At 41.7% G+C, this 25948-nt stretch overlaps 1 protein-coding gene across 1 annotated transcript in view; it reads right to left on the reverse strand.

Moving 5' to 3' along the window:
* The window catches only part of TG (thyroglobulin), a 204517-nt gene that overhangs the window by 149060 nt on the left and 29509 nt on the right, over positions 1-25948 (reverse strand). The window contains exons 15-20 of the mRNA XM_043539062.1: positions 23321-23432; positions 20704-20904; positions 17156-17365; positions 15889-16043; positions 13894-14050; positions 8328-8552 (exon numbers count right to left, since the gene is read on the reverse strand). Coding sequence (XP_043394997.1) covers positions 8328-8552; positions 13894-14050; positions 15889-16043; positions 17156-17365; positions 20704-20904; positions 23321-23432 — 1060 coding nt within the window. The remainder of the gene's footprint in view (positions 1-8327; positions 8553-13893; positions 14051-15888; positions 16044-17155; positions 17366-20703; positions 20905-23320; positions 23433-25948) is intronic.

Genomic DNA, 25948 nt, shown 5'->3' on the forward strand with positions numbered 1-25948 from the left:
TAGCAGCCGTGTTAGTCTGTATTCGCAAAAAGAAAAGGAGTACTTGTGGCACCTTAGAGACTAACAAATTTATTTGAGCATAAGCTTTCGTGAGCTACAGCTCACTTCATCAGATGCATTCAGTGGAAAATACAGTGAGGAGATTTATATACCTAGAGAACATGAAACAACGGGTGTTACCATACACACTGTAACGAGAGTGATCACTTAAGGTGAGCTATTACCAGCAGGAGAGCGGGAGGACAACTTTTTGTAGTGATAATCGAGGTGGGCCATTTCCAACAGTGGACAAGAACGGGTGAGGAACAGTGGGGGGGGGAGGGGGAATAAACATGGGGAAATAGTTTTACTTTGTGTAATGACACATCCACTCCCAGTCTTTATTCAAGCCTAAGTTAATTGTATCCAGTTTGCAGATTAATTCCAATTCAGCAGTCTCTCGCTGGAGTCTGTTTTTGAAGTTTTTTTGTTGAAGAATTGCCACTTTTAGGTGTAATCAAGTGACCAAAGAGATTGGAGTGTTCTCCGACTGGTTTTTGAATGTTATAATTCTTGATGTCTGATTTGTGTCCATTTATTCTTTTACGTAGAGACTGTCCAGTTTGGCCAATGTACATGGCAGAGGGGCATTGCTGGCACATGATGGCATATATCACATTGGTAGATGTGCAGGTGAACGAGCCTCTGATAGTGTGGCTGATGTGATTAGGCCCTATGATGGTGTCCCTTGAATAGATATGTGGACACAGTTGGCAACGGGTTTTGTTGCAAGGATAGGTTCCTGGGTTAGTGGTTTTGTTGTGTGGTTGCTGGTAAGTATTTGCTTCAGGTAGGGGGGCTGTCTGTAAGCAAGGACTGGCCTGTCTCCCAAGATCTGTGACAGTGATGGGTCGTCCTTCAGAATAGGTTGTAGATCCTTGATGACGCGTTGGAGAGGTTTTAGTTGGGGGCTGAAGGTGATGGCTAGTGGCGTTCTGTTATTTCCTTTGTTGGCCCTGGCCTGTAATAGGTAACTTCTGGATACTCTTCTGGCTCTGTCCATCTGTTTCTTCACTTCAGCAGGTGGGTATTGTAGTTGTAAGAACGCTTGATAGAGATCTTGTAGGTGTTTGTCTCTGTCTGAGGGGTTGGAGCAAATGCGGTTGTATCGTACAGCTTGGCTGTAGACAATGGATCTTGTGGTGTGGTCTGGATGAAAGCTGGAGGCATGTAGGTAGGCATAGCGGTCAGTAGGTTTCTGGTATAGGGTGGTGTTTATGTGACTATCGCTTATTAGCACCGTAGTGTCCAGGAAGTGGATCTCTTGTGTGGACTGGTCCATGCTGAGGTTGATGATGGGATGGAAATTGCTGAAATCATGGTGGAATTCCTCAAGGGCTTCTTTTCCATGGGTCCAGATGATGAAGATGTCATCAGTGTAGCACAAGTAGAGTAGGGGCATTAGGGGACGAAAGCTGAGGAAGCGTTGTTCTAAGTCAGCCATAAAAATGTTGGCATACTGTGGGGCCATGCGGGTACCCATAGCAACATTCAAAAACCACTCGGAGAACACTTCAATCTCTTTGGTCACTCGATTACAAACCTAAAAGTGGCACTTCTTCAACAAACTTCAAAAACAGATTCCAACGAGAGACTGCTGAATTGAAATTAATTTGCAAACTGGATACAATTAACTTAGGCTTGAATAAAGACTGGGAGCGGATTGGTCATTACACAAAGTAAAACTATTTCCCCATGTTTATTTCCGCCCCCCCCGCAACCGTTCCTCAGACGTTCTTGTCAACTGCTGGAAATGACCCACCTTGATTATCACTACAAAAGGTTTTCCCCCCCCCCGGCTCTCCGGCTGGTAATAGCTCACCTTACCTGATCACTCTCACCCATTGTTTCATATTCTCTGTGTATATAAATCTCCCCACTGTATTTTCCACTGTATGCATCCGATGAAGTGAGCTGTAGCTCAAGAAAGCTTATGCTCAAATAAATTTGTTAATCTCTAAGGTGCCACAAGTCCTCCTTTTCTTAGTTCCTTTAGGATATGCTAAATGCTTCCTCTAATTGTTGTCTGGTGCTTCGACCTCATGGAGATAGGCACCTCAGAGATACTCCAAAGTCTGGGGATACTAGTGTTTGGGTAGAGCCTATCAGAGAGAAAGGGTTGAACTGCTAATTCAGTTGTGAACCTAGCAGCTTTTTGATTCAGACTGATCTCTGTTTCAAACAATTTTAATACAAATTACAGAAAATTCTAAATGGAAAAGGGAACTAGCATGAATTCATAGAATCATAGAATATCAGGGTTGGAAGGGACCTCACGAGGTCATCTAGTCCAACCCCCTGCTCAAAGCAGGACCAATCCCCAATTAAATCATCCCAGCCAGGGCTTTGTCAAGCCTGACCTTAAAAACTTCTAAGGAAGGAGATTCTACCACCTCCCTAGGTAACACATTCCAGTGTTTCACCACCCTCCTAGTGAAAAAGTTTTTCCTAATATCCAACCTAAACCTCCCCCACTGCAACTTGAGACCATTGTCCTGTCATCTTCTACCACTGAGAATAGTCTAGAACCATCCTCTCTGGAACCACCTCTCAGGTAGTTGAAAGCAGCTCTCAAATTCCCCCTCATTCTTCTCTTCTGCAGACTAAACAATCCCAGTTCCCTCAGCCTCTCCTCATAAGTCATGTGTTCCAGACCCCTAATCATTTTTGTTGCCCTTCGCTGGACTCTCTCCAATTTATCCACATCCTTCTTGTAGTGTGGGGCCCAAAACTGGACACAGTACTCCAGATGAGGCCTCACCAATGTCCAATAGAGGGGAACGATCACGTCCCTCGATCTGCTCGCTATGCCCCTACTTATACATCCCAAAATGCCATTGGCCTTCTTGGCAACAAGGGCACACTGCTGACTCATATCCAGCTTCTTGTCCACTGTCACCCCTAGGTCCTTTTCCGCAGAACTGCTGCCTAGCCATTCGGTCCCTAGTCTGTAGCGGTGCATTGGGTTCTTCCGTCCTAAGTGCAGGACCCTGCTCTTATCCTTATTGAACCTCATATCATATCATATCGTATCATATCATATTATTGAACCTCATATCACCACCAAACACAAAAGTGACTGATAAAATGGTGTCATGAAAGGCCTCAGATTGTCCTCCTGAAGTTAAAAGCTTTTCCAAGCTCACAAAGACACTAGTTGCCTGTATTTAAAATTATTTTTCCACTAACATCTTAGAAAAGCATGAGATTTCTGTTGCCACACTCATCAAGGTTCAATTATGAACAACAACTGATCACCTCAAATTGACATAGAACTATATCCACAAAATACTTTATAGATTAGGATTAGTCAATGTAATGATAATGCAGATAAGAGTAAACTAAGACATGGCAAACACGAAAAAAGAAACATCCATCTGCCAGTCAGGAAAAAATGCTGTTATAGACCTCCAATACATGCAAACCTGAAGCAACAAATTCATGGAATCCAAGGTCAGAAGGGACCATTGTGATTATCCAGTCTGACCTTCTGAATACTCACCACAGAATTTCCCCAAAATAATCCCTAGACATGCCTTTTAGAAAAATATCCAATCTTGATTTTAAAATGGTCACGATGGAGAATCTACCATGATGCTAGTTCCAATGGTTATTTACTCACACCATGAAAAATTTACTCCTTATTTTGAGTCTGAATTTGTCCATCTTCAACTTCTAGCCACTGTATCATGTTATACCTTTCTCTGCTAGACTGAAGATCCCATTATAAAACATTTGTTCCCCATCTAGATACTTACAGACTTTAATCAAGTCACCTCTTTCTTTGTTAAGCTAAATAGATTGAACTCTTTGAATCTACCATTATAAGGCATCTTTTCTAATTCTTTAATCAATCATTCTTGTTGCTCATTCTCGGAACTCTCTCCAATTTATCAACATCCTTCTTGAATTGTGGGCACCAGAACTGGACATAGTATTCCAGCAGCAGTCACATTAGTGCCAAATATAGGCCAAAATAATCTCTCTACTCCCACTTGAGATTCTTGTGTTTATACACACCTGGAACACAATAGCTCTTTTGGCTACAGCGTCACACTTGGACCTTGTGTTCAGCTGATTATTCACCACCACCCCCAAATCTTCTTCAGAGTCATTGCTTCCCAGGATACAGTCCTCTATCCTGTAAGTATGGCCTAAATTCTTTGTCCAGATGACAGGAAGGAAAATGTAATGGAGATGAAAAGGAAGATTAATGTGCAGTGCATGTCTCAGAAGGAATACACTGAACACAACAAATTCCTGAGACCATCAGAATGGCTCACTGCCATCAAGAGCTACCCAAACTGCCCTGTAGCAAGGGGAAAATGTCTTGGAACGAGAAATAAAACAACTCATTAAATAAATAAGCTCAGGATCTGAGAAAATATTTTGTAGCTCAACCACCAACTGGACCAGGAAAGAGAGAAAAGAGCAAGGAAAATGGCTTTCACTGCTAATTATATTTCGCATGTAAAGGTAAATCTATTGAGGTTTTGACTGAAGAATCGGTCTCAGATGGAGTTTTTTTCATCTTCACAGCACTTTACAAAGACTCCTAAGTAATAAGTTACTAATATTATCATCATCCCCATTTTACGTATGGGGAAACTAAGCCAGAGAGGATAAATGACTTGCCATAGGGCACATCTGTGATGCTTAATAGTTAGTAACCATAAACAACATATAATAGCAGAATCAGGATAAGAACTCAGGAGTTTCTACCTGCTAAAACCTGTGTTTAGAGACTCCTAGGCCATGACCTACTGGCTTCACCAAGTAATGGCACAGCTGCATTTCTAGACTAAGAACTAGAAAATGAAATCCCTATAAAAGCTGGACCATGAAGCATTTTGCCCCACTCAACAGTTCTTTCATAAGCCCATTAAGACATTCTTTTATAAAGGCAGTTGACCGTTTCTCAAGTTTGGTAGAATCACCACAATACAAAACAGGAGCCATCAAAATTAATTGTACTTTTAATGCTACAGTTAACACATATTCCTGATCTTCACTTTCTGTAGTATTTATACATGATAGGTATAAAAGATCCACTACATTTAAAAGTCCTCCTGCTCTGTGCACTGAATTCCATTAAATTCAATGGCAAAAAATTACCTTAACACCAAGTTAAGTTTGCTTGGTGGTCTGTCAGTCCCTTGCAGAATGCTGAGCTGAGCAAAACTCAGACTTCTGAAACCCAGGAGATGTACAGTCCAGGCTGTCCAAATATTTTGATTACATTCCCCCAGAATAAAATTGACACCCATGACCAAAAAATTGTAGCAACTTCCAGTGTTGGATCATATTAAAGAAGTTCTGTATTAAAATCACAAATGAGTTTGATTCCCCATAGTTTAAATTCCAGGGTATCACTAATTAAGACGTCTCTTGGTCTCTTATTTTTACTGTTTCTCTCCCTCTCTGTGTGAAACTTGCAAGCTGCTAATTGTGTTAGTACATCCTAAAACTGAGTCTGTTCTCAAAGCAATACTTTGTAACTACTACTCACACAGAGAGAGACTCAAAGTGATACTTTGTAACAACAGAAACAGCACCCAGAGACTCCCCACCCTTTTGTTGTATTTATCTCGCTTTGTTAACAATTGTGATTAAAATAGAGATAGAGGATGTATGTGGATGGATGCTTGGTGTGGATAATAACTGAATGATCAGGGAGGTGTCAGCCTAAGAATCCAGTGTCCATCAGCTGAAGAAGGCGTCAAGTGGAAACAACCAGAGGACCCCCGAGGGGCAGACTGGAATCCACCCAACAGCCTCAAGGATGGAAGAACCAAAGAACAAGATAACATCTAGCAGCACGGAGCCATCAGGAATGTGCCATCTGCTGAATGATTCAGCAACATCATGATGAAGTAATTCCCATAGACTGGCATAGGAAGAAATTCCTATAAAAATGGACTCTAGAAAGTGAGAACTTTGGGGTCTGATTCTGCAAACCAACTTCCAGGAGCAACAGATGAGCATCTGACAAGGTCCTGCTCCCTCCTCATGTCCAGGCCACCTGGCCAGTGGCTTGGCATGAGCAACTCTAAGGCTGGTAACTATGAAAACAACTTTGCCAAACCTGTGTGTATGTATGAATGAATGTGTGAATAAATATGAGATTGAATGGAATGTTATAGCTATAACTAACTGCTTACTATGATTCTTTCTGTATTCACAATAAATGTGGCATTTTGCCTTTTCCCCTTTAATAAGATCCTAGGCTTCCCCACAGACTTTAGGTGACCACATGTTAGCTGACATGAGTTAGGAACACGTTTTCTCCTAGTGAAGACAAACCCACAGTTTTTGTACCAGTATAACTACTTTGGTTAGGGGTGTGAATTTTTTTTATTAAAATAGTCATACCGGTATAACCCCTAAGGTAGATGCAGTTACATCAGGATAGCGTATTCCTCTTCCCATACATGAATAGGTATAACAGCACCTTTGTACCAGTACAACTACAGCCACCATAAGAGGGGTTGTACTGCTTTAATTATCCTGGTGTAGTGAAAGCTTTTCAACTTTATAGTGTAGACCAGACACCAGGGCTTTCAACCCAGAACCTTTCACCAGCACTACAATTCATAAAACTTTTAAAACAACAAAGAAAAAGAAATGTTTTGCCAGTATTCCCACTGACAGCAAGGTAGGAGCGTCACTCCTTATCATCTGGTTACTTATTGTTATTGTTGGTTTTTTTCTCCTCTTTAAGATATAAAAAGCATCAAAGGGCTGCAGCATGTTCAGAACTTTAAAAATAAAAACTCCAACTTGTGTTTTCAGGCCAGCTACTTAGCTGGCATTGTAAGGCATTGCGATTTTTTTTTTAATAAAGAACATTAAACAGAGCAATATGGGACTGAAACTAACTAAAGATGTTGTCGGTATTATCTGGTGTAGTAAAGCTAGGGAATAACTGTTTTTATTCTCTGCTTTCGGACATAACAGTGAACTCCCACCAGGCTCCAGGGAAAGCAAACAAAGGGTGTCTGGGGTTTGACAAAGGATTGTGGCAGAATGGCACCATTTCACTCTGCAGATGTGCTCCTTCTGCGTGAAATTCACCTCTTTGCACCACCCACAGCCCTCAAAACAGACTTTCGGTGGGAGTTAAGCAGTGCATAGGCCTGGCTTGGCTTTCTGTACTGGGGTGAATTTCACCCTGTTTATACCAGTCAGATTGTTTGACCATAGTGACATCAAGCAGCTTTCAGTGTTTTTGTTGCCCCTGTAATATGCCAACCATAAGGGAATTCTCCCAATGAAAACAGGGCCCTGTGAGTTTATTCTGGCAGGTTGTCTTCATATGAATTTATTCATGGTCAGGGGCTTTAAATGGATACAGTTTTCAAAAATTAGCAAGACAATGCTGAAGTTTGCCACACCAAGAGTATCATTGCACCAGGAGATTGGCCAACCCCATCTCCTGCTCCTGCACCACAGGATAGCTGTCCCTGCTCTTACCCTGTAGTTCTGAGGAATTTCTGTCCAGCTGGGAGATGTGGGCCCTGGGGAAGTTGGGGCTCAATGGGCCATTGAGAGTGGAGAGGGGTCAGAGTTTCTGGAGGACTGGAGCATGCAGGAATAGTGGGGGAAAATGACAGAAGGAGCAAAGTCACTAAGGGAAGGGGAACTAGGGGGAACGTGAGTCAGTGTCCAGGAAAGAAGGAGACACAGAAACCTAACAGCAGGGGAATAAGGGGGCAGAGCTGCTATTAGGTTGTGTGTTGGCCGGGGCTGAGAGAACTTCCATCTGCGTCTTGTACTGGCTCATCCAGCTGCCTGGGACTTTGCCCAGGAATACAAGATCCCAGGACTGCTGACACCTCTGTAGCTGCTCAGTGAGCTGGATTCTATTCTGGTTCATGCATCACCACCAGACGTTTTAGCAGAGCCTTCATTACTAGTGGTGGTGCACAAGCCAGAAAGAGCCTCCCCTGACTTTCAGATACCAGGCTGAACTTGCAAAAACATGATCTTGTTATTTATAAAATGACCACATTTCAGATGAAGTCTGAGGGTCAGACACAGAATCTAATGCTGCCCTTTGCAGAGAGTCACTTTTCAGAGTGTAACTGCACTTTAAGGATAGCAAGAGTAGCACAGGAGTAGCGAGGGCCTTGAATTCATATTGGTGCCTCACACATCCCACCCATAGCTAAAGACTGACACTTGAGAAGCGTGCCAATGAAAGTTGCTTGTTTATGTTCCAACTGTAACTTTGCACTGACTCACAGTAACCACAGCAACAAAGGAGGGAAAGTCAAAAGGGAACATACCACATCCTTGGGAATTTGGGATTGCTCTCCCAAGAGATGAACTTCTTCGAAATCCACTCCTGCATCCGAGCTGAACACTGGGAGATAGGTCAAAATCTTCATCTCGGGGGAAATGAATGGATGTATCTGCTGGGAACCGTTTGGAGTCCAAGTGTAGCACAAAGCCACCACTTTCAACCAGTGCTACAAAGCGTCCAATGAGATTCTCCCCAACAATTGCTTTTTCTAAAGGAAAAAGAAATAGAGCAGCACACTTATGATATTGGATCTAGATGCAAAAAAATAATACCAGGCTGATAAGCTTTATAGAAAAGGTACAGATAGATTCAGATTCTCCAGATGCCTCAGGGGACAGCTGATGTGTAGACATCTGTATAATGCTTCCACAGTGGGGCCTCAACCTGGTTGGGAGTGCTTGGTGCTATTTAATACAAACAATAACCAGTCATTGGTAACACCTCTGGGTAATTGGCATTTCAGATGAACAAAATTCAATGTTTAGTCTTTTATCAGATTTGGGACACAGAATCCAGTTCAGGATAACATGAATTTCAGAGAGTTGAGGTTTGGATAATCAGATTTAACCTATACATATTGTTTCAGTGGATATTGCTTTCTCTCTCTTAGAATCATAGAGTCATAGGGTTTAAGGCCAGAAGGGACCACTAGATCATCTAGACTGACCTCCTGTATATCACAGGCCACCTCCACCACCCAGCACCTGGACCCTAAACCCAACAATCAAAATTAGATCAAAGTATTACAGCCCACAGGAGACTAAGCTATTATGTGCCACAGGCAGAGAATAGGAGGGACCAAGATGCATCAATGCTCAAGGCTTCTGCAATGTCAGGGAACCGATTAAGTGAGATATATCCAGATAACCCTGGCAAGTCATCCACACCCACATGCTGCAGAGGAAGGTGAAAAACCCCCAAGGTCCCTGCCAATCTGACCTGGGGGAACATTCCTTCCCGATCCCACATATGGTGACCAATTAGAATCTGAGCATGTGAACAAGAACCAGCCAGCCAAGCTCCTGAGACAGAGAAAGCTTGGTGAGACTTCAGAGTGCTGGCCCATCCCAGCCAGTGACTCATCTCCAGCCATGGCCATCCCTGATGCTTCAGAGGAAGGAGATAAAAAAAGAAGCCAGATCAGACTCGGGCGGGGGTGGGGAGTGGCAAATAACTTCCTGACCTTTAACAGTGTAGCAACCAGCCTCTACTGCCCTGCGGCACCAGATTGGATACCTACCTGTGCAGAGATGACCAAGCCCCTCTGCCCTGTAGTTCAGGATAAAGATTAATTGGAGACTTGCATTCCAGGGGAACGCGAGTATCCTTCCCTTTCCTTTCCTTTATTCTGTGACCAAACAACCTGGCTATCCTATTGCTTCTGTAAGGACAGTCTCCTACACTAAGTATGTGTGGATTCTTTGGTTTGGATGGGCCAGGAGAGAGAGACAGAGCAGGGCTCTTGGAGGAGATTTTGTTTGCTAACCCTTGCTGAGAAGCTTTATGGCTTCATTTGAAATGTTCATGGATTTTGTTGCTATGAATTTGCAAGTTGAGAGATTCCAAATGGCCTCCGAATAGCTATAACTGATGCCCAGGGTGGTAATACAGCAAACAGGAAGCATCCCAGGAGTACATTTTGTACTGTACTTGGGTTCTCCTGAATGGAACGACAGCTTCTGGACTGTGAATGCTGGGTTTTCAAAGACAGCAAAATGTGCATAAACAGAGAGTTAGGTATGCGAAAGCGTGCATCCTACAGTAAAATTATTTTCAGAAGAGCAGCCAACTCAAATCAATCATTGTACTTCTGCAGTCTACTGTGTCTAGTTTCCCAACTATGTGCTGTAACCTAGGAGTATCTTTCCGGCTAAACTAAGTGGGAAAATTTCACAACTAGGTGCAGGCAGCTAATGACACAACTCTGTACAGATGGCTGCACTGAAGAGACTGTAGTATTATTATGCTTATTCTGCAAGAACACTCTATACCTGCAGCACAGGTGTATGAGTGACCCCACTTTCTTATCCATAGTCCATAAGTTATTCTGATATCTGGATGAAATTCACGCACGTGCACAGGATCTACAAAAGGCTTATGCACCACTTAAGTTTCACTTATGGTTGAAGTGGTTCATATGCACAGATCTTATGCTAGGGCAACAGAGGGCCAAGTGCTTATGTCCTCACTGCAACAGTTCCTTTAATTTTTACCAATACATTTTTCCAATGTTGAGATACACATTGAATCAACAGTTGTGTTAAATCCCAGATATAAAGAATAATATTGAGATCAATGGCAGGTAACTGGAATTTGCCATATAACAATTAGCTCTCTGCAAATGATTTTGCCAAAAATTGTCTAAATAATTGAAAGCATGAACAAACAGCTTAGTCTCTTACACATGCAGATACCCCTCTGAATTTTCCAGTAAAAAAAACTATAGCAGCGGAAGAAAAATAATCTCTAAATGACAGCTGGAGGGAATTCTCATGTAGGAAAGCAACAGAAAATCAAATCACCAAGCACGTCTAAATTTCCTTAAGTTACAGATCATTTTAATAAGTTGCAGCAGTCCTTAGAACTATCATATTAACAGATTTGTAACTTAGTATATATAACTATATACTAAATCTGTTAATATGATAGTTCTAAGGACTGCTGCAACTTATTAAAATGATCTGTAACTTAAGGAAATTTATTATATATATATTATTATATATATATATAATTATATATTTATTTTATATATATATATATATATATGTAGTTAGTTAGTTAGTTAGTTATAGTTATAGTTATATAAAACTAAATTACGAATCTGTTAATATAATAGTTCTAAGGACTGCTGCAACATATTAATATGATCTGTAACTTAAGGAAATTTAGACATACACACACACAGCTCAGTTCAACAAACTCAATCCAACTCAATTCAAATATACCTAGAAGAGAGATGGTGACACAAATGGAAACAGGTAAAGAAAACTTTCACTAAAACATGTGAAGAAGCACTGGGGATTCAGGAATAAACATCGCAATGAATGGTTATGTAAGGATACATGGAAGAAAATAGAAGAAAGACAGAAAATTAAACTAAATCAAGCAAAAACAAGAACACAGATACAGTGACTCCAGGAGGAATATGCCATAAAGAAAGAAGAGGCTAAAAAGAGTGTTAGGAAAGACAAACAAGACTTTATATACAAAATAGCAGAGGATGCATAGATCACTGTAGCACAAAATGACACGAAGACACTCTGCAACATCGCTAGACAGTTGTCAGGAAGAAAAACAATACCAACCAACCAATTAAAGGCAATAAGGGCAACTTAAAAACAAAGTAATCAGAACAATTAAATACACGGAGACAGTACGTTAGTCAACTACTGAATAGCAAGTCAGTGACCAATCCCCCAGGTACAAAAGAAGGACAAGATCTGGATGTCAAATTAAGTCCTAGCCCCAGAGCAGAAATAGAGAGTACAGTCAATGACTTGAACACAGTAAATATTTTGAAAGGCCTCTTGCAAAAGATATGGGAAGAAGAAAAAATACCAAACAAATGGGAAAACGGTTATATAATGAAGCTACCAAAGAAAAGAAACCTCAGTCAGTATAAAATCTGGAGGGGAATTCAATTGCTGTTTATCCCAAGTAAGGTATTTACATGTATTATTCTAGACAGAATAAAGAAATTGGTAGATTCAAAGTTAAGACAAGAACAGACGAGGTTCTGACAGGAGACATCATGTATAGATCAAATAGTAACCCTACATGTCATTGTAGAACTGCCAGTCAAATGGCAGTCACCGCTTTATATGAATCATAGAATATCAGGGTTGGAAGGGACCTCAGGAGGTCATCTAGTCCAACCCCCTGCTCAAAGCAGGACCAATCCCCAACTAAATCATGAATTGTATAGCCTTTGATACAGTGGATAGAACAGTTTTATGGAAGTTGCTATGCCACTGGGGAATCCCTAGATTCTCTGATCAGTGAATCATCTAAGAACTTTTGGGTCCTTGGATTCCAGTGGGATAGTAAGCCATCCTCAAGACAAAAAGAAGAGAGGAAGAAAAATTGTTGGAAATGTTTTGTAATGCTACTGACTATGTCATGATAGGAACACCTTCTTGTGAAGCTATTTTGTGCTCCAGGGATGCAGGTGAAAATTCTTCCTGTCTTCACAAACTGTACATACAGTACAGCCAAGGCGCAGACAGGAGAACCAAGATGCTTCTCTGTGAGTGTGCAGGGAACAGTTACAATAGTAAGAAACTGAAGCTGGTGCAACTTTAATTGACCTTTCTTCTCCCCTTGCAGTCATTCAGGTGTATAGAATAGCTCCAGTATGAGAAAAATGGGACATTTTACATCAATTCAGGCTAAATTCATATTTTCATCTGTGTTGTTGTAGTGTTCAATCATTCCCTGAAAAGCATTTCAAGACGGGGTGGGTGAGGGTGGGAGGCGGGGGGAACTGTAGCGTGGACAGGGACAAAATGTATTCTCAATACTCTAGAAGACTTTTCAGAATAAACTTGAATATAAAACTGAACATAATTGTACGCTGATCCACCATACGCAAACAATTTAATACTCATGTTTCCCCAAATGGATGTAAACACAAACAGACCATGTAATTGTACGGTAACCACACAACCACTCCACTCAGAGCCAAGTTCTAAAGACTTTTGAACTCAGTTCCGATCTGGAAGGCACATGGAGTCTTGAAATTCCCAAATTAGAAGAGGGAATTTGTGGAGGTAGGATTGTTGGTTTTTAAATGCTGGGAATGGCATTCCGAAGCCACAGTACTGCAGACAGGCCAGCATGAGGCGCACCTGAGCTTGGAATAAATGCTCTGTCTCTTGTTTCTACGTTGGTAGAGGCCAGCAGTGTCCACAGCTTCTAGTCAAGAAAGGATTGCCTTGCCCTGATTCTGTACCTGACTCAGCAACCACAGTGATGGACTGTGCGTACTTGACACAGGATTTAGGATGTAAAGAGTTAGGCACGCAGATACTATGGTGATGAAGGCAGCATAAGAACCTATATAGAATACAACAGTATTGGGGAGGAAGTTTGACAACAGGTGCAAACTATGGCTTCCACCGAGTCCAACTCAAGTCACATGTAACACAGCTGTTCCTGCTGTTGGGGACATGACCAGTGCAGTGCAACAGCTGGGATGAGCCTGCCCATGTCAGAAACACAACAATTCTCAACACCAGCTGAGGGAGGCTCGGTTGTGGAGCCCTGTTTAATAAGTATATTCAGACATGATTCCTTTTCATAGTGTAGTCACAGCCTGAAAATGGCATGTATTGATTCTTCTCAGAGCCAAATTTTGAAGGCCTTAAACTTCAACTCCAATTCAGAGTGAGGGGAAAAACATTCCAGGACTACCCCCCAATGCCACTTGGCATTCCTGACAGTTTTTAAGCTCATTATTCTCTCCCAGGAGTAGGCAGAGGAGTAGAATTAACAGCCAAACAGGCTACATAAATAGAAACATCAACGGGGGGGGGGGGGGGGAGACATACCAATATCATGTAAATCCGGGAGACCCTCTGCTGGGATGCCTTCAAGCTGAACTTTCCATGTGACGTTCACCCCCAGTCGGTCCACACTCAAACACTCCACCAGCACAGCAGAATCATCGCAAACAGAAACTGAGCCCGGGTTTCCAAACGTATTTACCTTAATAATAATTTTTAAAAAGAGACAGATTTTAAGGTTTGCGGCCTTTTCACCCTCCCTGCTGCCTCTGTATCAGAATATTTACACAGGCCTGTGCTCAAAACAAGCATTTGACAAGAGGGGATGTTTTCAGAATCATTTAAGTCCCATTTTTAAAAATGACTTATGCACTGAGAAGCCTAAGTCCTATGGACTTTCAGTGAGAGTTAGGCTTCTAAGTGCCTTTTCAAAATGGACCTCGGACTTCTAAATCACTTGGATGCTTTTGAAATTTTTATCCAAGATCTTTTTTATACACAAACCAGATATTGACTCTAAAATGTATTGCGCTTACTATACTTATTGTATTTACTGTTACTTGTACCAGAATAAGACTGCTTAACTGATTTTCCTTTGTCACAATATCTGTGGCATAGACAACGCAACACACAGGAGATTTCACTCCCTATCTAAGGTTTTTGAACTGGCCCCCATCACCCTCATGTCTAAGTAATTTCCAGTTTATCTGACTGGCATGGCAAGGTTCCGAGTAGGCTCCATGGAATTTTCTTACCTTTTCTCTTTTCTGATGATACGCATCTCAGCCTTAGGTAGGTGTGGGGCTAAAACCTGGGTCCACTGGCTGCTGAGAAACTACCACATCAGTGCCACCACTCAAGAGCTCTGGCAGAGTAGTGACTGACGGGCTATGAGCCTCATGGGGTCAAGCACCACAGGATATGCCACCCACAGAGAACCTGCCTGGCAGTGCTCCCCGGATCCCTGATTGGTCCAGGCACACTACTTAAGCCTAGAGGGGAAACCTGGAAGTTGTCTGTGCACCTAGCTAGATCCCCAGCTGGCTGCTATGACAGACCCTGTTCCTTCACCTTGCTTTGGTTTCTGACTTTGGCTCTGATTTCTGGCTTCCAACTCCAGCTCTGATCCTTGGCTGCAGCTCTACCCACAAGACCTAACTCTGTCTCCACCCACTAGACCAGCCACTCACACCCCAGCTGTGACAGGATTCACTGGTATTGTGGGAGTGGACTGGAGGGGGTAGGGTAATTGTTGTAAATGTCATGTTGGTTATAGTAGAACAGGTCTATCAAGCAGGAAGAATCTGCAGCTTGACCTGAAGCTGCCCACCACAGTACAGCAACAATTTTAAGCAGCATTAATGGAATACTGTAACTATCAAACTGGTTCATATTCCATATTTAATACTGATTTAATTTTATATTGTAGGAAACCTTAACAGGTAAGAGACAGCAGAAGAACTGGAATTTTGCGTATGAAATGAAATAATTGTTATGCATGGTGGAGTGAAATTCACCCTTCTGCAAAGGGCTGTCATAGTGTCTATGTACCACTTAAGCAATGCATAGGCCTTATGCTGGTCTTCCACAAAGGGTTGAAGTTCACTCAGTAGAAAGGGTTAACATAAGAGAAACATATCATAGTTTGGAGAAAGCCACTGCACTGCACATTTAGGCAAGACCACCTATGAGAAAACATACTAGTAATGAAATGAAATTCAAGAATGGTCAATTTGACCCTGATTATCAAAATAAATGTCCTAACATTGAGATTTATTATAATGTGTAATGTTAGCTGATGCTGCATGAGTCAGAATAGAATCCTGCTCACTCTTCTCCGTGGCTGAAAGTCTGTTTAAAGTCCTGGAAGTCTGTGGAAAAATTCAGACTCCAAATGATCACTGGGAGATTTTTGGTCTGTGATCAGCTGTAAATGGGTTATCTATAAGACCCCATATTTTTTGTCTCCACCTTTTCATGTCCAGAACATAAGATGCTGCATACTTTTTTCACCCATCCAGAAAAAGAGAAGTAAAATACCTGAATGTGACAGAAACCAAGGGCCTTCAATGCATCTAATATAAAGATCTGGAATGCCTGCAGTAAACCAGCGTAGTCAGAACTGCAGGACTTCTCAGAAGGCAGCAATAGCTCAAAGTGTGTTTGAGCTTGGACATTCTGAAATAACTGGAGTTCTGAAAAAGAAAAAAGGGTGTTTAGTACCCTTAATATTTATGACACAACATGTACCAAAGCTGCCTTTCAAAATGACCTAGGTGAGGGGTATAGAAAAGCCATTGACACCGCAAGCCAAGTTTTGATCTTGCATCAACCCCTGTTCTGCAAACACTAAAGTCATTCAGAACATGTTTAAAAATAAAGAGAGACAACTGCTTAGGCTTAGGGTGAAAGATGGATCAAATTTTAGATGGAGACCAGAATCCAGATCCAAGTGTGTTTAACTTTTTATTTTATTTTTTGGGTGGTGGGCCGTGTGTGTGTGTGGGGGGGGGTGCGTGCTTTGTTGTGGGTAGGAATGTTTGAAACCAGCCTGTTGCAGAGACAAGGGTCAGCTGCAAAGTTGAGTTCCAGATCTGATCCATATTACCTCAAACTTCAGTAGTGTTCAGCTTTGACATTTTGATCGGACCCCATTTCTGTCCAAATCATTGTCAAGGCCAGTGGTAAGAAAGAACTGGCCACATGAGTTCAGAACGACATATGCAGCTTCCAAGATATGAGGTGATTTTTATTCTTGAACACAACAAAAACACCACGCCGCAGCCAATGAAGATGGCAATAACCTTAGGGAACAGATTGCTGCAGAAAGACACAGAAGTAACAAAGTTACTTGATTATGCAAATAAACATTTTTGTTCTGCCAGATTCAGACATCTGGGACTCATCTGTTCTTTCAGAAGCAAGTGATTCCATCAGAGCCATTTCATGACACCCATGTCTTTTCACTTACAGAGAAAAATCTGCATGTAGATTAAATATCCATCTATTTATATCTCTATTATTACAAAATAAGAGGACTGTTCCAGGTATGGGAGCAGCTGAAAGGCAAAGTTGAAGATGAGGATGAAGACAGAGAGCAAGATCGACCTACTGCACATCTTAATTAGAAGCCACAGATCTAATTACTTTCTCCTCTTACTGTAATTCAAAATGAGGGCAGCTTCTGTTAAATCTATTTACTTTCCCCTGCATCATCCCTGAAGGTGCAGGAACTAAACATGGGTGGCTTCTAAACATTGATCTCTGGTTAAATAAGAGAACACTCCTCTGTAGCAGCTGTACTTACTCTGACAGCTTTGAGAGAGGGGGGGTTCTGAGATCCAACGGCGACTCTCTCTATCACACAAGAATGTCACATTGGAAAAGGCGCTATGGAAGCCTTGACGACAAATCAGCTGGCACTTCTGAGAACTCTGGTTTTGATCAGAGATGTTTGCACAGAAAAGTGCTCCATTGACCACGTAAGACACATTGAAAGGCAGGAGGCATTGGGGACCTGGGAAGATAGGAAGAAAAAGGAACATGTGGAAGATAAAACTATGAAACATTCATTCAGGATAAACTCTCCAAATAACCCTCATCACCTCCCACGGGAGCACACACAGTGTGCTAGACCTAGGCATGTAGTTCCCACTGGTGTCAATCGTCTTGATCCAATGCCCTTTGAAGCCAATGAAAGGACTTACACTGACTTCAGTGGGCATTGGACTGGGATGTAGTCAGAGACTACTGCATGCATGGCTTGAAAGTATATTTGGCCATTAGAGTGGAAAGGCCTTCATATCAATTTCATCCAACTCTCTTGACCTCCCATCAGAAAGCTCATTTGCTTGCCAAATATAGCTTGTTTTCCCAAACACTAACTGCGTCATAGCACCTCCTCTTCCTGTCACTCTTCAGTGCCGAACATTATGGTGTGGAGCGAAGAGAAGAATATCAGTTGCTCATTGTCTTAATTTCCAGCTCTTATGCTACTTTACAAGTTTCCCTTATTGCACCTTTTTAAAAAATGAAGTGTACTATATCTCAGTAAAAAGGTCATTGCAAGATTGCCTATCCTCTTAGTGATTCCAGATCAGCTCATAAGCCCAAAGCCAGAGGCCAGGAAGGGAGGTGGTCGCTTGCTTTACAAACTCCCAGAGCAATTCCTGAGACTTCTGGAGACGAATACAATCGTCAGCACAATGCCATCAGTTCTAACACATAACACAGGTAATTTCTATCATCACCAGTTTAACTGTTGTCATTGTAGGCGTTTAGGGCAACCTCTATTAATAGCTCTTCACACAGGTCAATGTAAAACCAATCTGTTGTCTTCTGTATTGCTCTAATATTTTTCACAACCAACAGGCCACATTGTGCTCTCATCTATACTGGCCCAGTATGGTTAATTCTAATGGGGTGTGCTGGTGTATCAAGAGCAGAATTTTCCCCAAAGAACGTAACATTTGGAGTTGTTGGCTGTACTCCCTTTGTATTTTCTGTATCATATATAGGTTTCAACTTGGGTCCCTCATTACTGAGCACAATCAGTAACTTCCTTGTTTGGTCCAGCCTCCAGCTCCTTCCTCATTCTTGTTAGACTGACCAGCAGCTCACGAGAGAAAGGGCGTGTTGTCATTCTTACATGTCTGAAGCCCATTTGTTGTTGTGGGAGGAATGAATAGTGCCTTTCACCATCCATCCGGTCACTGGCAATTCATCCCTGTGGCGTAATGGTCACTAAATAGAATGTTGACTCCTCTCTCCCCAGCACTTTTAACGATCTACCTAGGAAAGTCGTCACATCCAGGGACTTGCGTCTGAATTTACTCAGGGCATTCTGTCTCTCTTTCTGCCCCACTCCATTTATCAGTAGTGGAAAGTTGGAATGTGGATGGTGCGGAATATGAAGAATACTTGGAATTAACATGACATACACATCAACAAGAAAATATTGGATTCTATCAAACGCTATTATATGGAGGCAGAAAATGAGCTATGGGAACCCAGCTATTATGGAACTGATTGGTCTAATAAAAACCATATTGTATTCAATGTGCACTAGAAAGTTACTACTGTCTTTTCTGATATAGGAATATGGATTTATTGTACTCTCCCACTATTCATCTGCTGACAGGCCATCTTGGACATATGTCCAGGGTAGTGATAAAGACTTGGGCTACTTCTCAGGCCTATTCCAGAGCTCTTAACAACAAGGAGTTACAGGCTGGATGGACAAGCCACTTGTAGGAATGTAAGAACCCCCTGAACCTTCATCCTAAACTCTAACCAAATTGTTTAAGTGCAAAAACATTCCATTAACGTTTTTTTATCCTTTTTTTTATTATTTTTTTCTGCGCTTCCAGAAATAGATGTGACAAAATTCCAGGAGAAAGGTTGTTCTCAGGGTATCTTCATAACCTGACCATAACCAGAAGGTAACAGAAATCTTGCAAGAAAACCTATTCTTGAGATTTTACAATACGTCTTTCTAACAATTTGGGGCTGGAGAAGTATCTAAATCATGAATTGTTACTGATCACTCTTGTGCCTGGATCCATTAGAGATGGAGAAAAACCTAGTGGGCATTGAAGCCTCCAAAATTGGAGCCTGGCACCCAGGCAAAACCTGCCAACATCTTCGAGTGTAGCTTCTGAAGTCCATTTTCAGCCCATACTCAGGGAAAACTACTATTGACCTTCAATGGGAGAAAGGACAGAGAAAGGACTTCAGAATTTAGGATCTAGTCTGGATCTTCTCCACTCATCCTTTCTGCCAACTCATGCTCTTCCTGGAGCCTGTTGAAAGCTGTTCCACCTTTCCCTGCTGCTCTCCCGGCGCTCTCAAAGCATCCTGGCTTCCTAGGCTCCCTAAACGTCATGATTTCTCACAAGATCTCTCCTACAGAATGCTCTGTTGCTGCAATGTAATATAGTACATTCGCTTCCAAGTTTCTAAAGGATTCATCCATGTGACTAACATACATTGCAGTAGCCCTGTGTTGAAACAGTTAGATATGGGAGAACTCTGCAAATCCCAGAATCACATAGGGAATCCTAAATACTTTCTTGTAGTTTGGTCTTTTTTCAAATTTTCAAACAACATTCATTTCAAAAACAGAACAAAGAGAACAAGACTATCCAGCAGGGGATAATTCTGGCTGTAAAGAGGTTTTTCTAGATCTAATTTCTGTGAATTTATCATTGCAATTTGGACCATATTATTGAAAAATGTTTAATTTGTTCCGCTTCAGTTCAGTGATGGGGAATCTATTATAGTTATTGGAAATTAAGTTTATCCAAACCTCTCTGAAACCATGCTGGAAATCTTGACAGAATTGCAGATCTTTGTGGCTTTGGTGATGCAGGAAATACACCGTGAACATGTAGTGTTTTGGCCAATATACTTTACCATCCTGGTCAAAGGCCAAAAGTAGGAATTGCAGAAATATACTTTTTTTTCCCTCAGCCAGTTAAATTTTTTTCAATCCAAGGGCGGGCTGAGACTGGGCTCAGTTCAAGTATTGGGCAAAGTGTTCAGGGTGGTTCTTAGATTAGCATAACTGACTCATCTGTCTTGACTATTCTTTATCACTAAGACTGGCCACTGAATCCAAAAGCCCTCTCCCCTGTTTAACCTAACAAAACCCTCTGAACTTTAAGGAAGTTTGGAAAATGTGCCCAGCCTGGCTGGAGCCTCTAAATACATAGATAAATAAAAATAAATCTCTATAATAGATTGAACAGGAACCTTAAATCTCAACACAGCTAAATGTTGGGGAAGTTTAGATCAAGGTCCTGTTCTGGATCTGAACCTTGTGTAAAAGTTATTTTGACTGTTGCCACGACTCACTTTCACATGCTGGCCTTTCTCCTCTTACTCGTGTTCCAGGCACCTCCTCTCCATTCTCAAAGACACACCAACAGCTTTCCTGATCCTGGTCGCACTGCACTGGTGAGAAGTTCCCGTTGTCCCCTTCACACTGAGGGATGTATCCTTTGCCAATTTCTCGTGAGCGAACTTTGGACTTCAGCATACTACAGAAACCAGGACCTTTAAAGACAAGAGATTGATTACAAGCGAAAGAAGAGCAGAAAAGGAGAAACTCTGAGCAACTACAGAAATGAACCTCAGTAATATCCAGTAATTGTCCAAAACACTACATCTTACCATAATGGTACTTTAAATTTGGGGCTATTACTGAAGGAAACAGAGAGATTATAATGGACAAATCGTCATGAGACCATAGTTAAGTTTGTATCAGTATAGATATACATGGGACTTTACTATCTCTACAAAATGCTGCCATTTTGAACCATTAATATGCAACCTATCTGAATCTTCATAAAGTGGATCTTGTATAAATATGGTACTGATGATACTGATATTTGTTCATATTTAAAACAGTTTTGCTTCAACTGTGCTTGAGCACTTTCTGTGTTCACTTTCCATGAGTATTCCCAGCCTGAACTGGTACAAATAGTTGAAATCTCAAAATTTTTTGCAAAACAATAATCAAACTTTTTTGGATCATGTCAGTAAAAAATGTTTCATTTTAATCATTTCAAAATGTTACATTTTGATTTTGACCTTTTTATATATTTAACTTATTCTTTTTTTTTAATCCTTATTTTAGTATAAAGAGGCTTGGAGGGAGTAGTTTGTTTATTAGTAAATATCAGTCAACATTAATTTCACAAACTTATGAAAAAATATTTCCATCAATAATAATCAAAATTTACAGATAGTCAAAGTGAAAAAAAAAGGCTGCTTGAGAACCTTTTAGAGTCTGATTTAAGGATATTTACTTTGTACACTTTGACATAGGATGTTGACCATTTGTGTTTTTACAGAGCTTTAACTTTTTGAATTTCAAAATCTACTGTTATTAAATAATTATTGTCTGCCCTCTCATTGCCTCACTCACACACACCATAATTTACAGCAACTATGAACATTTTGACTGATTAAAATTTTGATCAAAGATAGACATTGATATTATCCATCAAAATTATACAAAAAATAAAAATCGAATTCTGTCAAGCCTAAATATAAATTAATTAATTTTTTCAAACAAAAAGTCATTTTGAACCAAAAAAAATTAATTTATCATTTTGAAAATGTTTCATCAATTTCAAATTTTTGTTCCCCAGATTTATTTGTTTAATTATTTTGAACCTGGAGATCCATGAAAACCAAACCCAGGGTTCTGAGTTCAATCCTTGAGGGGGCCATTTTAGGGATCTAGGGCAAAAATTGGGGATTGGTCCTGCTTTGAGCAGGGGGTTGGACTAGATGATCTCCTGAGGTCCCTTCCAACCCTCATATTCTATGATTCTATAACTCTTTCCTGTGAACTGTCTTGGTTTTGACAAATTGGCATTTTCTGACCAAAATATTTCATTAGAAGATTCCCAGCAAGCTCTATTTATTAACACTAATACACAGAAAAAATCTAACTTTAATCTCCCAACCCTGCCAACACTTATGAACACGTAACCATACACTCATGAATAGTTCCAATCAACTCAATCCCAGCTTGGGGCAAAGTGTTCAGCCTGGTTCTTACTCAATGGGACTGACCATGTATGTAAAATTACATAGATGTAAGATCTTGCAGAACTGGGAACTAAGCTTGTACTCTTGCATATGTAAATTGTGTATATTCACAATCCACTGATAATGAACAGTCTGAAAGCAGAAATTATTCACAAACAATTTCAGCGAAAAGAATAAATTCAAGGGTTTTACAATCTTTTTTGTGGACAATTTGCAAACATAAAAAAAGCAAAATTTGTTAAATAAATTATTTGTAATGATTTATTCAGCCAGTAGCAAGACGTATTGAAGGCACCTTGAAATTTTTTTAATAAAAAAACTAAATGTATTTTAATGTACTGAAAGCCCTAAATGGCACAGGCAAAAGGGACAGATTCATACCTATCTTTTAAGAACATAAAAGGTTCCCAGATGTCCAAATAGGACTGTTCCCTATTCCACTGAGCTACAGGGCACAATTTTGGGGTGTCATAGCAACAGTGGAATCTCACAGGAGCCTGGAGCTTGTCCACAGATTGCCATGTAAATAGATGATATTTTGTACATCCTGTGATTTTGTGCATATGCTATTTTACACCCTTTGGAGGAGGATATTTTAAAGTTCAATGGTACTCAGAGACTTCCTCATAATTTATACCCCAGTATGAGCCATTGGACTGTAAAATCCAGGAACCAGACCTCCAGCTGATATACATCAGTGAAGCTCAATTAAGCCAATTTACAACTATCGAGTACATAAGGTTAAGGAGGTTGACTTGATCAAGGGAACACTGCAAGTTAGTGGCAGGCCCAGGAACAGAACCAAGCCTCTCAACTCCCCATTGTGTAATAGAGAACCTGTCAGACTGAGGCATTAAATGTTGAGTTTCAAAATGGTTTAGCCAGCAAGTTGGTGAATACCAGTACTTACACTGGGGGCTGCCATCTGAATCCTTGCTGCTGTGTTGTATTATGGCTCCTGACGTGGGATCCACACACCAAGTATCTGTGTCTGATTTCTGTAGCATAGTATATTCTCCAGTCTAAGATGGACAAATTACAATGTCACTGTAGGATGATGTACTTTACACAGAGCTGTTGTTAACACGCAATGTGCAACAGAACCCACATTTCAAAAGCCTTGGCCATAGAATCATAGAAATGTAAGGCTGGAAAGGACCTCAAGAGGTCATCAAGTCTAGTCCTCTGCACTGAGGCAGGACCATGTAAACCTAGACCATCCCTGACAGGTATTTGTTCAACCTGTGCTTAAAAACCTTCAGTGATGGGGATTCCACAACCTCCCTTAGAAGCCTTTTCCAGAACTTAACTACCCTTAGAGTTAGAAAGGTTTTCTTAATATCTACCCTGTCTCCATTGCTTCAGATTAAGCTAATTATTTCTTGACCTACCTTCAGTGGACATGGAAAACAATTGGTCATCAACTTCTTTATAAAAGCCCTTAACATATGTGAAGACTTTTATCAGGTCTTTTCTCAACACAAACCATGGCCAGCTGTCCTCATAAGTCAGGTTTTCTAAACCTTGTATCATTTTTGTTGCTTTCCTCTGGACTCTTTCCAAGTTGTCACATCTTTCTTAAAGTGCGGCACCCATAATTGGACACAGTAATTCAGGTGAGGCCTCACCAGCATCAAGGAGAATGCTACAATGACCTCTTGAGTCTTATGTCTTAGTCCCGTGGGGAGCGATGGGGCTCCAGCCCCACAGTTCCACTCCTGGTTTCAGCCCCACGGGGGTGCCAGGGCTTGGGGCACGGGCTTCAGCTGCAGGGCCTCATAGCCCCCTGAAACCGGCTCACAGCCCCCCAGGGGGCCATGGACCCCTGGTTGAGAACGTTGTTTTATGTTCCTTGTGCAAGCAGAGTATGAATGAATGCTTCCCTGACAACTAGCTGGGAGGGGGAATGATTTGGTTGTGTTTATTTAAATACCGTTTGCTCCTGCTCTGCCTACATATTCAACAGATACAGTGGTGTCAAAGTGATCAACTTTGGCTGGTGTTGGGTACAAATCTCCTTATTACTGAATGCAGGGGTAGTGAAATATGGTTGCCAATGTTGTAATTATTGTAGGAACAGAGGAAAGCAGGACTGTGCTTTACCTGTCCCAAATGAGGAGGCCACCTTCAGTTGAAAGAACCTCGTTAAGCCAGGGGTTCACATGTCAGAGCCCTGTGAAAGTAAGAGGGCTGGGTACAGGTATATCCAACCAGGAGGCTGCACTCATCAAGGGTTTAACCTGTTCCTCCCCACTGTTCAAAGAATAGAGCTAAACAGGCGTCATTAGGAGCCTCTTTGTTATGTTAAATGCTCAATAGGAGCTGAAATCACTTGTGGTAAGACTAGGAGTACTTGTGGCACCTTAGAGACTAACCAATTTTCTGCCCTGCCTGCTAAGAGCTAAAAAACATTGAGAGCTGAAATTACTGGAGATGGGGCAGTGTTTCTGCCCAGTCCGAACAGAGCTGAACATTACTAAGAGACTGGAGCGCAGAGGTCATAGCAGAGAGGCAGGTGGCAGCAGAAGGCGACTGACAGTCAGCAGGTGAACAAGTGGCTAATGCCACGGAGAGGCACAATGAGCGGGCAGCAGGCTGGTGGAGAGGCGTGACAAAAGCAGCGAGCGGGTTGCCAGCAGGGTGGCGGCGGAGGGCCGTGACGAGCAGCCAGCAGGGCAGCTGGTGGAAAGGCCCGGCGAGAGCAGTGAGCAGGCGGCTGGTGGAAGCAGCAAGCAGGCGGCCAGCAGGAGCGGCCAGCAGGGTAGCTGGCAGAGAGGGGCAGTGAGCAAGTGCCCGAGCAGCGGAGTGAATAAGGTACCTCTTTACGCCACCTGTGGGGGAGGTGAACTCTGCAGATGTACCTCTGAACCCTGGGTCTGCACTGACCAAGGACAGCAACTGTTAGAGGGGTGCAGAGAAGGGTCGGGCATGTGAAAGGGACTTTTGGGTTGCTGGACTTAAGAACCTGAGGGGAAAAGGACACTGCCCAACCTACTTGGGGGTGGGTCTTTTACTCATGGTTTATGTTTATGAACCCTGTTTGCAGTGTTTTCCCAAATTAATAGCAAGTTACTTCCCTTCTTTTATTAAAAGTTTCTTTTCTACACTCAGACTCTGTGCTTGCAAGTGGGGAAGTATTGCCTCTCAGAGGTGCCCAAGGGGTGGTGTATAAATTTCCCAGGTTACTGGGTGGGCGCTCAAGCCAGTTCTGTGTTGTAACAGTGGAAAGGAACCCCTAGATATTGAACCCAGCCCTGGTTGCTCCTGGCTCCACCTGGCAGAAGGGTTACACTTTCTAGGGGTAACTCATTATGTGCCTTTCTGATTAGGTTCCTATATGCTGGTGCTATCCTTTTGTAATTCTCTTTAGCAATTCATCCATGTTTCCACTTTAGAAGCTTCTGATGGAGCCATATTGGCCTCCTTTTATTCTTCCTGTTTTTCATTTGCATCAGGATAGTTTGCAGTTGTGGCTTTAATAGTGTCTCCCTGAGAAACTTCCTGCTTTCCTGAAATCCTTTATCCCTTATATTTTCTT

This window comes from Chelonia mydas, chromosome 2, assembly GCF_015237465.2.
Source record: "Chelonia mydas isolate rCheMyd1 chromosome 2, rCheMyd1.pri.v2, whole genome shotgun sequence".
Lineage (NCBI taxonomy): Eukaryota > Metazoa > Chordata > Testudines > Cheloniidae > Chelonia > Chelonia mydas.